General features: G+C 37.8%; 1 protein-coding gene and 1 long non-coding RNA gene across 6 annotated transcripts in view; one reads left to right on the top strand and one right to left on the bottom strand.

Moving 5' to 3' along the window:
• Window positions 1-14,358, top strand: part of LOC135165703 (A disintegrin and metalloproteinase with thrombospondin motifs 1-like) — a 160,497-nt gene that overhangs the window by 123,373 nt on the left and 22,766 nt on the right. For all 4 annotated transcript variants that reach the window (XM_064127277.1, XM_064127268.1, XM_064127260.1 and 1 more), the window contains one exon: window positions 9,108-9,294. In XM_064127277.1, the coding sequence (XP_063983347.1) occupies window positions 9,108-9,294 (187 nt within the window). The remainder of the gene's footprint in view (window positions 1-9,107; window positions 9,295-14,358) is intronic.
• Window positions 813-5,441, bottom strand: LOC135165745 (uncharacterized). 2 transcript variants are annotated; one of them, XR_010299565.1, is made up of 4 exons: window positions 4,781-5,441; window positions 3,040-3,163; window positions 1,411-2,111; window positions 813-1,301 (listed from the first exon to the last, which is right to left on the bottom strand). It is a non-coding gene; the product is annotated as an uncharacterized LOC135165745 (long non-coding RNA). The 2 variants fall into 2 exon arrangements; XR_010299564.1 differs by having other exon boundaries at window positions 813-2,111.

The raw sequence follows: 14,358 nt of genomic DNA, 5'->3' as shown, positions 1-14,358 counted from the left end.
TTTGACTTTTATAACTACAAGGCGCCTCAGTTCCATCATTAAAAAAAATCTATCGAACAAAGAATTCTTGTCAAAATTTCGTTGGATAATTTCCAAGTGGCTGTGGAGTATACGAATAATCATGCATAAGCAAATGGTTCATTGTCGAACGAGCATGACCGACCTCGATAATACTGTACAGTGGCAGTCCAAACATCTTGAACATTCATGATAGTTTACTCTACGCCCGAGTCTCTAACGTCAATTTAGCAGAAACCTAATTTCGTATTTATTCTCACAAGTTCTCAAGGCTCTACATCCACACCCAAGAGTCATCCTCAAATTGATTTAGATATCCGTTGGACGGTAATTCAACTCGGCATTCAGGGAACAAAACGTCATTCGTACTCAAATTGACATTCATGTACTAAAATAATGTCAGGACTGCCATAAATTCGCTTCTATCTATAGGAAAAAAAACTAGTTTTAGTGGATGGGGAATATTTTTACATTGATAAGAAACTATTGTCTTTGAAAACGGTATTAAAATGACGATAATGTTATTTCCCTCGGAGGAGTATATTTTTTCATGCCCCAGAAGAGGAGAGCACTGGTATTTGTGTGAGAAATTCATTTTTTACTAACAGTGGCGAAAAAAACCTGAAAGGAAAGTAATTCTTCATTTTTTCATTAGTCAATTATTCATGAAGGAAAATTTGATTGCGTTTTTGTATCATTCAAGAGTCATTCTCCAACAAATTAGATATCCGGATCGTAATTCAACGTAAAATTCAAAGAACAAACTGCACGCCTGCTACAAGTAACACTTTTGCAAACATATATAAAGTGAAAAAATATATTCAATTCTATAGTGAAGTGACTTGGTGTTATGTTTGTTTATTTAATTCCTTTCTAGACTTTCCAACAGTTTGGATGAGGACAATTATTCTCACCAAACTAAACAATTTTCAGCTATCAGCGAATAAAATACAAAGAGATTCACACATAAAAATGCATCATACATTGAGCAGGTTCTTCCATCGATAAGAAGTTCTATCGTGTGCCTGAATACAGTAGCGGAGTGGTAAATCGAGGAAAATCAACCTCAATTATCAATTATTTTCCAATGAAGATCTCTGAATGTAAGGAAGATAGCAGAATATTTATTACTATTTTTGTCATACAGGTAATCGAGTGATGCAATAAATATAATTGCAAAAATTTCCCTATGTCTGGTAGATTTGCAGGTATCGCTCAAAAACACGACTCAGAGATAAATCCACTTATCTCAGTTTACCACTTCGCAACTGATTTGCCGTGCCCTAAAAGAAGAAAAAGGAGACTAAATAAATCATTCATGAAATAAAATTTGCCTGCATTTACCAGCGAAATATCATTCAAGAATCATCTCTAGTAACTTGAAAGAAGTACCGTTTTCAATTTTTCTCGGGGATGAATCATTCATGGAGTAATTTTTTCTTGAATTATTCCACTCCAGTATTATCCACCAATCTTTCCCCAACTCCTAATTGGATAGACGGACTATAATTCAATTAACGATCCGATGAACAAACATTTAACGATGACAGTCTTATCAGAATTCCATTAAATTTTTTTATCTACCAGGAAGTGAAGCAAAAAATCATTGCAAATATAGAACATAATGGTTTATGAATCGTAAATCTTGTTGTAATGCTGCAAAAAGGAGTGTGTGACTAGATATGAGTTTTAAATGACAAAAATACGATTTCTCACGGTAAAGTGTATTTTGTCATACCGCAAAAGAAGAGGGGAAACCAAAAATTGGTGAATTCTCCTTTTTTTTTCAATGAATCATTCATAAAGTGACGTGACCCCAACGAAAAAACTTATGGGCCCCATGGGCCATGTAAATTTAGGGTGAATAAATACAGTAAACCCATACTACACTGCAAATTTCCATGCATTTGATTATGACGTATCGTGACTCGCATGTCAGAGAGATCTTAATCGAGATATCTCGTAGCTGGCGGGCAAATTGCCGGAGACTTGTAACAACTGGCTTTGGCGCACTTCTCAATTCAGTGTCCATGGAGGTATTTCCCTGTTCAATCACCAAGGCTTCCGCGTTTATTTTACACTCGATCTTGAAACTGAAAAATTATCAGAACAATGAATTTCGAATAAAAATCAAAACATACGCAAAGACCTAACAATGAATCGTTTTTCTAGTTCGAAAAAAACTTGTGTTCTCGTGTAATTTTTATGCAAAATCCTGGAATTTTTAGTGTTTCGTAATATTTACCTGAATGGTCTGTAAAAAATTACGATACCGTTATTTTCACTGATTATTTCACCCCGTATGGAAGTTTGGAAGGAATTTACATGGGAAATCGTTGGAGAGAATGAGTTGCATTGAATTTTTGTGCTAAAATGGTTTGATTTTGTCATTAAATTTTTTTATCTTTCAAAAAATAAAGTTCCATTGGGATATATTTTTCCATGATACGGTATAGATCATTTTGCATGCCTCGAGGGCCACCCAGGTAACCCATTGTATTGTCTACAATATGGTTAACGTGGTCGATCATAAAACATCGAGGATAAAAATCGTGGTTGTAAATTCAGGCGCACAATTTCCAGCATCAAAATGATGGTTTAAAAAAAAATTGAAAATATGGTAAAGTTATCATTTGTAAAAATACACGCCCGAAGGTACCACTCAATTTCACTTACGCCTGCATTTGAATGGGATTTATAGACTCAAGTATGGCAAATAGAAATCGTTAGAATGGGATCTTAGAGATAATACCTCGACGCCACGTGCATCTTCTCTGTGGGACTCGGCGCTAATGCCCACCGGGGGCATCTGGCGGTGTATCCGTTCGATTCATGTATTTTATCTCGTATATTGAGAGGAAATTACTTCAGTAACTCAGCCATAAACTATTATTGTTAAATAATTCAGGGGGGATGGAAGAAAAAAATTTGCGCGGTGAATTTTTGCTCCAATAAAATGCTCATCTACTCGTCAGACATTTCTTATGACCTTATTGCACCCTAAATTTTCGGATATATTACCATGTTGTTATTGAGCTATGTAAGTCCGATGATGGCAAACTTAGTGTCATTTCATGCCCAATGAAAACCAGCAAAGAGCCATAAAGTATAAATCCATTTCCACAAGAGCAGGTACTTTGGTGTCCTGAAAGAAAAACTCTTTAAAAATTACGTTCCTGTTCCGTAATCTGTCAAAACACTATTCAATCGAAACTACGGACCAGTTACGCATTTTTTCACTGAACGTTCCCTATTTTTTCTGGAACGTTTTGCACTTATTCCCGAAAGTTCACTGAAAAAGTGCACAACTCCGTCATTTTTACCGAACCTACTTTTGACTGGCACATTACCGCACGCAATTTTTAAAGAATCATTCTCTCCCTGTGGGGTTGCAGGGCTTTGTTTATCAACTCCAAAATATCAAACAATAAATCTATACCCGCAAAGTGATTAAACAAAATGCATTGCCAATTCCACTGGAATATGGAATTTCTTTTGTACCTTTATTTCTCTCTGAAACAAATTCAATGCTACAGCCTAAAAACTGCTGTTGAATCATCCATAAACTTTCATTTCTCTTTCAACTGCAAACTCGATAAATTTCACTTTATGATCATTGAAACTGGGGGTCATTGAAGGGTCTAAAATCACGACTGAAAATTTTCAAATGTGGGAGATAGGAAAAACACGGGTGCCAAGTGAGTTCTTGGTAACCCTGAAGTCGGTCTTTGTGCCTAACGTTTGAACGAGTGAAAGGGAGAAGTGAAGAAAAAAGATAAAAATTGTATGAAAGGGGGTGAGGGTGAGGGGTAGGGGGGAATAAAGGAAGAGCAGCCAGAATGCAAATCGTCCGTATACGCACACACCATATACGACGCCCTCTATCTCAAGTGCACTCTGATGTTAGTCTACAATTGTCCCAAGAAAATGTTCAATGCATACTACATGTACGTGGAAGACGGGAGAAGGCGAGAGAATAAAAGAAAATATTTTTCTTTCATTTTGCCGGAATATTTCTTTTCTCGGGTTTTGGTTGTTTTTACATAGGGGTGAAATATCCTTTGGAATACACGAGGCACGCGAGTAAACTGTTATTTTGTGTTTTCACTGTATGCGGGACGTTAAATCACGTTTTACGAAGACACCCGCGGAATCGAGAGCTTGCATAAGCCACCAGCATAAACTTGAGTATTCACATGCGGAAGGAGTTACGAGTGATAACTTTGTTACATTCTAGCGGTTGTGAGGAGTGATATTAATCATTCTTGGGGGCATTGATGTCACTGATTAATTCATTATTTGGATTCGCGAATTGATTGATGGATATGAAATTGTTTCAATCCATATTGTGGTTATTATGGGATGAATTTTCATTGTAAATTACATTCTATTTACCACAACAAAATGTTCATTAGTTGAGGTGCCCAATCATCTTAATTATTCTCCCAAATCAGAGCAATTTTTATTTTATCGAATGAATTCGTCCGAATCGCAAAATTAATGCCTCTGAATCAGAAAGAAATTGCTTAAGTGAATAAATCGTCCAGCACGTGTTAATGACTCTAAGTAAATCATAACACACGTCTAGACAGTGGTGGCATGAACTCTCCTGCACCGCAGTATTATCCAATCGTCTTAGTAAAGTCTTAGGGTGTGATAATTGAACGATAAAATTAAACCGAGGCGGTGTTAAGGCCTGCGATATCCAGCTGGGTAATGTTTATTCGACAAATCGAGGGAAAAATCTTTAATATTAACTCACAGACGCTTTTTGTATTTACACGGGGCACATTCTATCACGTAATCAACCGGGTGATCATCCCACTCCCAGTTGTTTTCACAGTTTTTCTTTTGAAATTTGTTTCGATATGCCTCGGCGCAAGGTGGTACACATACAATTTGTTATCTTTCATTCCGTAGTTTCTGTTTTTCTTTATCGTTGGCTTAGGAGCCACGCTGGCATGGAATAACAAACTCTTGCTTTTTTAGATTTTTTTTTTTCTCGACGGGTTGAAAATTGAAGAATATTGACCTGATGGAATTAGATCGGGTTATTATATAAATACTCGCTAAAATACAGTCAAATGCATCAACTGTGACTGAATTATTCGAAAACAATAGCACATTTCAGTGAATATAACAATTTAGTCTTAATTGGTATTTTTCAACATCGCGAAGTGTGGAAATGAAAAAAATCATTGGAATACGGACCAATTCAAATTTATCTAACGAGGTTTGATGGTCAATAGAAAATAAATATTCAAAAAGATAACGTGACCTACAGGTCATCGCCATCTTGCTCGATTAGTCCCTCCACTTGACGCAGGGGTTTTAAACATGGCGGTACCTCGCCCTCCATCTTTATCGTTATTCTCCATTATTTACCCCTTCAAATAACCCTCGATTCTCTTCACTCGATTTTAATAAAATAACAAAATTGTTTAACTCATCATTCGAATTTTTCCACTGATTTTCAATAGAATTTCTGGCCCTAAATTTTGTCAGTCTTTCAGTGACTTTTTACCCTCCCTCGAGGCCTTTTAAAACCAATACTGATTACTAATTTCCCCTCAACTCGTTTCTCTAAAGAATTATTCAAAAATCAATTTTATCGCCGGTCCCACCATCGCATCCTGAATTTATCGCTTGTAAATGGTTTATTTAATGCCCATGAAAATGTACATCAACATTCATAAGATGAATTTGCCCCGTGACAACGCAGATAGGCCCCCGCAGGTGTCACGATGAAAGTCTCATCTGGCCATTGGTGTCACAAAGAAGATTAGAATTATAAAGGAAATGTTGTAATTCACCTTCGGGCGATAATACGCGTAAGAAGTGCTGGGTAAAATGAGAGAGTGAGATTGTACCAACACCCATGGAATATACCCGGGGGATAAATAATCACTCGATGAATGACGAGATTATAACCTCGGGTACCCCCTTTATGTGCACATTAAAAACATGCGAATATGTTTTTTTTTTCCATAATCCTGAGATCTCTATCTGTGTATTCATCCGTGGAATTAACACAGTCAACCTATTCCAGTCTCCCATTTGATTTCATGTTTATGTTTATTTTTTTTCCATCATTTTATCCTTTTTTTCTGATGAGGTCGCGACACTTTCTGAGATGCTAACCATCAGCATGTTGGATTGAAATAGCAATAAGGTGGTGTCGTAATTGTTAATACCCAAGGATTCACGTAACCAGCCCAGCTGGCACCTTCACTCGTCGGTCCCTACGAGCAAAGACCTCTGTGGGCACTTTTTCTTGAGGTTTTTTTCCCCCCTTACCCTTTCCCTTCCTTTTTTCACCTGGCTCTTCATCTCCTCCTGTCCGCCGTTTCTTGCCCGCGGTGGAGTACGCGCGAGAATGCCAGGATGCAAAATGTATGAGAAAGAGTTCCGACGAGAGAAAACTGAGAAGTTTCTGTCTTAATTCTCATTTAAATCCTGAAATACTTCATTTTTTTTTTCTGACAGATTTACTCAGATTTTAAACGCTTTTGGGAATCTCTCACGATAATTTTCCAAATTTATTGCGCAACTCCGAGCGTATGAATTTAATTTTTTACTTTGGAGTGTTTGGAAACGTTTTAAACTCGAGAAACTTTGCACGTGAAATATATTTAAATTTCGTTAAAAATCACGAAACAATTTTTGAAATAATTTGTTTCAGTAGATCCCGAAGTGATCCAGTTATATGACTAAATAATCAGTAGAACAAAATCCCGCAGATTGTTGATTCCCACAAAATATTCCCCTAGCTCTCGATGGAAATCCCAAGATACAGTGAAGCAGGCGTCTTGCTCAATGACTCGGTTCGTTAAACGCGTTTACCGCGGTTAGTTAGGAACGCAGTCAATGGGTAGAAAAATTACCACTACAGAGAGAGAAGTAAATATACGGTTTATCAGTGGGCGAATCAAAAACACAACTTTGATTTGTACCACACGCGTAACCTCCCCTTTGCCCCCTCTCCACCATTTCCAACCTGGTGCTCGTGTATTTCCGAGGGATTCAGACTGCACTCGACCGTGACATTTGGCGTCGGTGTGTGCACGTCCATCCAGTAGTGAAAAAATAATAAAGGAGAGGTTGTAAAAATATTGACAGGGATTTCCGAGTTTGTTCAGGTTCATTAGCGCTAAACTCAGTCGAAAAGATCAACAAGAAATTATGAAAATCTATCGAGACACATTGAATTTTCAATTTAACCTGTTTTTCAGGCTCATGCCCTTCACTGGTTTGTTACATCGGCTAGTTCATTAGTGTCACTCGAGAAATGAGGGGAACTATTTTCATTGATTGAAACGAGAATTTTTCATTCGTGAGTTTAATCATCGATAATCAATTACCAATTAATTGCCGCGGAGTTTGCTTCGGTTTTTAATGATGATTCTTTTCGCGTTCGTTTTGAGGAATGCATGTGGGCGGAATATATTGAGCGGGGGCGTCGTACACCTCGTGTGTAAACCCCTTCGACAGTATATTACATTGAAAAAGCTGCCAGGAAGCTCGCCCCAGGGCAATCCCCGGTGTGTTGCCATTATAAATAGTCGGCTGGACTGCTAATCGCTGCCAATGACAGACGAATACGAGTTTTACCGGGGCAAAGTGGCTCAGTTACTCATCTCCATGAATTTTTTCACCTCACCGGGACTGGACTAATTGTTGGAAAATGGGTTCAGGGGTAATTCCATTGAAGCATGAGAAATTGAAGTTGTTGAATTGGAAATACTTGTGGCGGATGAACTCGGAAAAAATTGGCAATTTTTTTTTTATATTTATTTTTTTGCAAACACGAGTCGTGCATTTTTTTCCAATCTGGCAGTCTGTCTTAACGTCTGGCCTCTCCCACACTCCCGGAAAAAAATCCATTCGTCTTCGCATCCCATTAAACATCCAAAGTCACCCGACGATCCCAGACAGATTAACAAGCCATCGATCTCTTGCCTCGAGTTGAAAGAAATAACCCGAAATAAACTGGAAATACCTCAGTGAGGTGAAAAAAAAATCCGGAAATAATCAAACACTTCATTCATCATGAATTGGCGCGGGAACTCACCGAACCCATCAGACCCCGAAAATTGAGGATTTTAAATCATCCGGTTGACGGGTGTTCAAACATTTTCTTACTTCAAAAGAAGAATAATTGGGGTGGAAAAGATAATAACTAAATTTCAACAGAGACGTGTGAGAAGTGGAAGCGGATGAATTGCCTTCCCAGAAAAAATTACTTGAAATTAACTAATTACTTTTTATCCAAAAGTAAATCAATTCAACACGACAAAAGATATATTTTGAAAGAGTACAGCATTTTTTTTTGCAAAATATTTTCTCTCACTGTGTTATTTTAAATTCTCTCGCGGATGATATTTGCGTTGATTCCGCGTGTGCTTTGCCATTCGTGAATCGTCACGGATACAGAGAGAAGTCCAGTGGCCACGGCCATCAGTTACTTAGATCCAGAAATACCCGGGAGATGTCTAGAGTCGCGTGCATACGGGCGCGGTAGTCCCATCCACGGTATCTCAGGTTTCATCCCAGAAAACGAGCTGTAGAATCGAGCCACACTCATATTACCTCCACCCACCTGAACCATCCTCAGAGGGATCATTTAATATTCAATTGAGTCAGTCACTTAAGCGACTGACTTAGCCCTTCGTAACTCGTTCACTTTCAAAAACGACCTGGCTCCACGAAGAGAAAATTTTTCTAAAAACTACGTTTTTATTCCTGAATCTGGTACCATTCAGATTACCATTCAGTAACAATTACGGAACAGTTACGGATTTTTTTCCTCATCGTTCCGTACTTTTTCTGAAACGTTTTAAACTTTTTCCTGAAAGTTCACTAAAAAAGTGCGTAACTATTCCGTCATTTTTACCGAACCTAATTTTGACTGGCACATTACGACCAGCAGGGTAATTTTTAAAAAATTTTTCTCTCCCCATATAACTATTTATTATAACATTGAAAAATCTAACAAAGCTATTAAAATAATAAATAAATGATTCATTATCAGAGCTTCCCTTTGAACGGCTTCAACTGGAAATAATTTTTCGATTTTTTTTGTGTTACAGACGGGTCACATGAAGACCTCAACCGGAAGTTACATAATAAAACCAGCGGAGAATTGGAGAACAGATAAAAATCTTACCGATCCCGGCTCCACCCTTCAACACGCCATCTACAGACTCTCATCCACCAGAACCAACTCCAACGACGTCAATTTACCAGACAAGAGTGGTCACAACTGTGGAGTCATAGGTGAGTCTTTCCTATTGCTCCAGCGGCTAAAAATAAATATCAAGAAATGCACAAAAAAAAAATCGACAACTCGTCCCAGAACATTTCAGGTTTGAGAAACCTCAGAATGTCCCGTTCTACCCCACTAGGCATAAAGATGAATGAACGAAGATGTTATCACTGTTGAAACTTGTTCTTCAAATCCCGGAGAGACTAATGCGTCTCAGGATGACACTATTTTCTCACTATCCCTCTCCCCCCCCCCTCTCCCCCCAAAGGGAATTCCTCCGTAAATCTTGCAGGATGTAGCTAACGAAAAAATCCTGAAATTTATGCTTCATAAATTTTCGTGCATTGGGAAGAAAAAATTTTCACCGACCGGAAGCATAAAATAACGCAAAATATCTATCGCTTAAGGGAAGCAATAGAAAACCCATAAACTCACATTTTATCGGGAATAATCAGCCTCAAGGCTCGTTAAAACCAAAGGAATAAAAAATACTTCGGAATGATAAATAGGAAAATTTGACGTTTGTTTATTGGCTGTGTCATAATTGATTTCACGATGAGTCTCATAAGACAATCGTTGCACTACTTCTGAAAATATTCCGTCTTTCATTAATTTAGGGCATCAAAAGGGATAAAAATTAGTAGAAATGACGTCACCGTTTGGTCATTGTATTGGGTTTTAACCATTCGGTTAAAAAACCATTCACAAATCATTTGTAATTCTGTGAATTCAAAAAAGCCACATGTTGTCTCATTATTTTTTTTATCGCCGGAAAATCGAATTCAAAGTCAAGTCAAACAAGACTAGCATGAAAGCCCTGTCATTCAACTATCATTACAAATGTTGAGAAGACTGGAGGCACCTGTATAACCGAGAATGATTCCGACTGTCTCGTGTATTCACTGCCTCCGGCGGACCTCGAGTGGTCGTTTGGTGTTATGGGCGAGAGGAGAATAAAAAAAAAGGAGAGAGACTGAGAGGTACGAATATGTGGAGTGAGCAGACTGCTTGGCGGCGTCGTTCGCCCACAGGTGGAACCGGCCGAAAAATTTTCGAATGCTGTGACCACTGATAGGCCGCGTCATCCTTTCGACATCATGGGTCATTATTTTTATTCACAGGGATTACGAGATTTTTATTTCCTCGTGTGTCTTCGAGGATTTAAATTCTTTCGCTGTTTTTGGGAGTTTATGGGTTTTTGTAAATCCTTGAATTTTTAGAAAATTAACCCTGAAATATTTCACTCTTGTCATGGGAAGGAGATAAAAAGTATATGTTTATTTATTTGAAGATATATTTTTCAGAGTGCCCGGTTTCGGAGTGAATTGTTCATAAATCTTCCTATTCGTTCCGTTCGTTCATTTTTCATCTCGTTTCAATTTTTTCCCTTGAGACCTGAAAAAAATGATTTTTCAATGATTCTGGGGCAGAATGGTTTTCTTTTTTATTTACTTTGCATAAAACCCTCCCAGCAGTATTCAATTTTTGCCCATAAATCTCAATCACTTGCTTTATTCGTTTCTCCATTTTTTTTTAACGGTTCAAACGTAATTTTTTTTTCATTTGTTATGGTCAGTTATTTATTTGTTCCCGAGGTCTTTGACCGATATCAAACTGAAGACACCTCGCGTCCCTGCATCGTTGAATACCGTGGGCGTGGATTTCATCCGCGATCGTACGCGATCATACCCGGATCGAGTGCATTAATGCCCCCAAGCCAGTAACACAGTCCACAGTGTGTTTGGGGGAATTCTCATACAGTTGGGAAGGGGGAGGAGGGACTCGTTTTCAACCTGCTGAGGCACGATGAACCTGGTGATCAGCGAGGAAAAATTTCTCAGTAATCGTTGGGGCCACTCGAGTCTTACGTTCACCATTTATCCCAAAAAATCACCAGGGAGAGTGCTCTTGCGCCGCGAGTTATTCCTCAGGGATGAATAAAAATTTGGAATATTTCCATCTACCGAATACGGGAATTAAAGTGTCGTTAAAAATTGCGGTTCCGGCATTGGTTCAATTTTCGTGAGAATATGTTTTTGGGACACCAAGTTCTTTTTATTTAATCAATGAATAATAATCGTAAATTATTGGATGGGGATCAGGGAATCAATAGTCGGTTTATTCAATGTTTCAATCATGAATTGTCAGTTTTATGGGCATTGACTTGTAATAAATTCCTACCGATAGTTTGTTTTCGGAAATTATGTAAATTTAATTTTCTTTGGATTTTTCAAACTGGTTCTTTTATGATTATAATTCATATCCGCAAATTACCATCTCAGCTACTAACAAATCCTCCGTGATTGTTCCTCAACCAACGAGTTCTCCATTGGTTCGAGAAATAAAAAATAAAAAAAATGGTGAGATACCTGAAAAATTAGAATATTGCAATCCCGTGTAATTAATTGGGGTTCCTCATCGGGTTAAAGTTCCGTGAGAAAATGTCTTTGGCACGTGAAATTTAACTTATTCGATCAATCGAGAATAACCGTAAATTATTCTCTGGAGATTTCAAAGGATCAATATTTTATTGGATATTTCAATCGTGAATATCCGGTTTTATGGACACCGATATCTAATTAATGCGTGTCGATAATTTGTTTTCAGAAATTTTATAAATGATATTTTACTCATAATAGCTGATTAAAGCTCATAAAAATTCACGGGAGTGACTCACAAAGCTCGAACTCGGAGATTTTTCCTTAATCGACAGAGTCTCCCGATAATTCAGTGACTTTATCATCCCGGAATAACAATTACCACAACTGCTATTCAACATTCCTGTGCGTCGCCCCATGGTATACACCGTTACGATTAATTGCCCCATTGCACGATTACCAGATGAAACCCAATGGAATATAAATTTTAAAGTGCGTTAAACCTCCGGTTGAAATAAAGAAATGAGGAAAATTTGAAACGAGTCTCGATAGTGCAGAGGTGAGGAGACACTAGGGTTTGATGACATCCAATGGCCAGGAGGCGATACAACTCCGTAAAGTCATCTGAGTTAGGGTTACGATGCTCCGGTATAAGTGAGTCGCACAGTATTCACTGACTCCCCCTTGTGCCATAGATTTAAATTGCATTTGTATTCTCTTATTTCACCATTTTTTATATTTTCGAGGTACGTGGCTCTTGCCGAGGGCGATGTGGCACCGGTGATTTTAATCTTTCTTGTAAAAGTCATGGACTTCTTGGAGGTCGCTCGTTATAAATTACCCCTCGTGAACTGTGAAGTTTAACAAGGAGTGGATAGTCGGGAATTCGCGTTAAATCATTGATGGGATATGTTGTGGTCAATGGGGGAGGTTTTTCTTGGAATTGTTAAAATTACTTGAAATTTTTCAACTCCTTCCACTCGCCGGAAAAACAATTATTTTTGCCAAATATCCATTTACTGCAGAGAAGTATTTATTTTTTGAAAATTGTGTTTAATTGTATTTCTCCGGTCTAATCACTGTCAAGGGCGATCGAGTTAGGTTTAAATTACGATAATTATATTACTCTAGATGTTTGTATTTTCTACGTGACCTGGAGTGAACTCTATTAATAATCATTTAGTTTTTATAATTTTTTTATTTTCTTGAGGTAAAAATCTCGATGATTTATTTAACGCTCATAATTATTACAGGAGTCGACTCAAAGTTATAATTAATGACCATGTTCTAGAACAATATAATTGACGCAATTTAAGCCTAATCAGAATTGTCAGGGAGTTACTCGATTTCAGAATATAAAGAATTGAAAAAATAAATATTTCCCTGAAGTAAATAGACATTTGGCACTATTTTTTTTGTTGAAAATTGATTAATTGATACATAAACAATCTCACGGGAATTTTTTGAATTTCAGAAGATTAAAATCGTTAGATGTTGAGCATTATTTCCTACTGAGATCATTGCAATACTTCGCTGTAAATTATTTATCTCCCAAGACAAATATTTTTCCCATGATAACGAATCTCGTAAAATCACTGACGATCCGGGCCCCCCAATTTTCATTAATTTATCCGCTCAGCCATACAATTTAATGCCACCACTATGCCCCATTCATCCGGAGAAATTTAATTTGCGCTCATCCTCTCCATCGGAGAATTTTCAACCAATCGGTAAACATTATCGTCGCGTATGAATTGGTAAATTTGTATTTAGCGAATGGAGAGAAAGAATAATGGTCATTTGTATCGATGAGAAAGTGGTAATTTCGGAATCCCTTGTAATTTTGACGGCGAAAGTATCGAGTGTTTTATCGCTCTGTGTTCACTCATTTCTACCAGTGATTTATCGGCGATGGAGCCGTCAAATCACTTGTGACAGAGTATTTTAATTCATCCGTCAATCATAAATACTAGCTTGAACAATTAACGGAGATAAAGGAAGTATTAATCGGTTGTCATACGGTTGAAATGAGAAAAAAGAAATTGCGAATCCGTTGAGATGTGGAAAAAGAGGCGAATTTCACGCTCGTCCCAGGGGCCCCACCCCAGTACTCCATCGCACAACTGCGCACATGCGGGAATTCCTATCGTAATTAACTTCAGCAAGAAGATCCTCTCGGTCGAAGCGTCTCTTTGTGGATTTAAAAATAACAATTTCTAAATAAACGCATTCCTCAATTGAACAATTCTGAACGTTTGGACGTCCTCAATAGTAAATATTGCCCGATCAAGCTAGAAAATTCAAGCCAATCACATCGCGAACATATTTTAATTTTTTAAAAAGTCAAATTCGACTCTGTAATTCTCAAGCTATCAACTGTACAAATCGACTCATCGTTCCATTGCCAAGACCCATTTCCCTTTAATTTATTCCAATATAGGTCCCATCAAAGTGAATAAAGATACGCACTTGATACACTCGCTGAAATACCCAATTGTACCAGTCAACGTAACGCATTTGTTAAAGGTCGCAAGATATTCTTTCCAAAAACCAGTTTAACAAGAAACCTGTCCAGATACTCCGTAAAGTTGGAATTCGGAGTTTCCCTCATGCTGGGAACCACATGCCAAGTTGCCCTCCCTCCCACCCCCCTTCAATAACGCCATTTTACCGTACCCCAGCGACAATCGGCGATCC

This window comes from Diachasmimorpha longicaudata, chromosome 1, assembly GCF_034640455.1.
Source record: "Diachasmimorpha longicaudata isolate KC_UGA_2023 chromosome 1, iyDiaLong2, whole genome shotgun sequence".
NCBI classification, from domain to species: Eukaryota; Metazoa; Arthropoda; class Insecta; order Hymenoptera; family Braconidae; genus Diachasmimorpha; species Diachasmimorpha longicaudata.
Note: the sequence above shows the minus strand (reverse complement) of the source record. Positions and strands in the feature narration are given on the sequence as shown.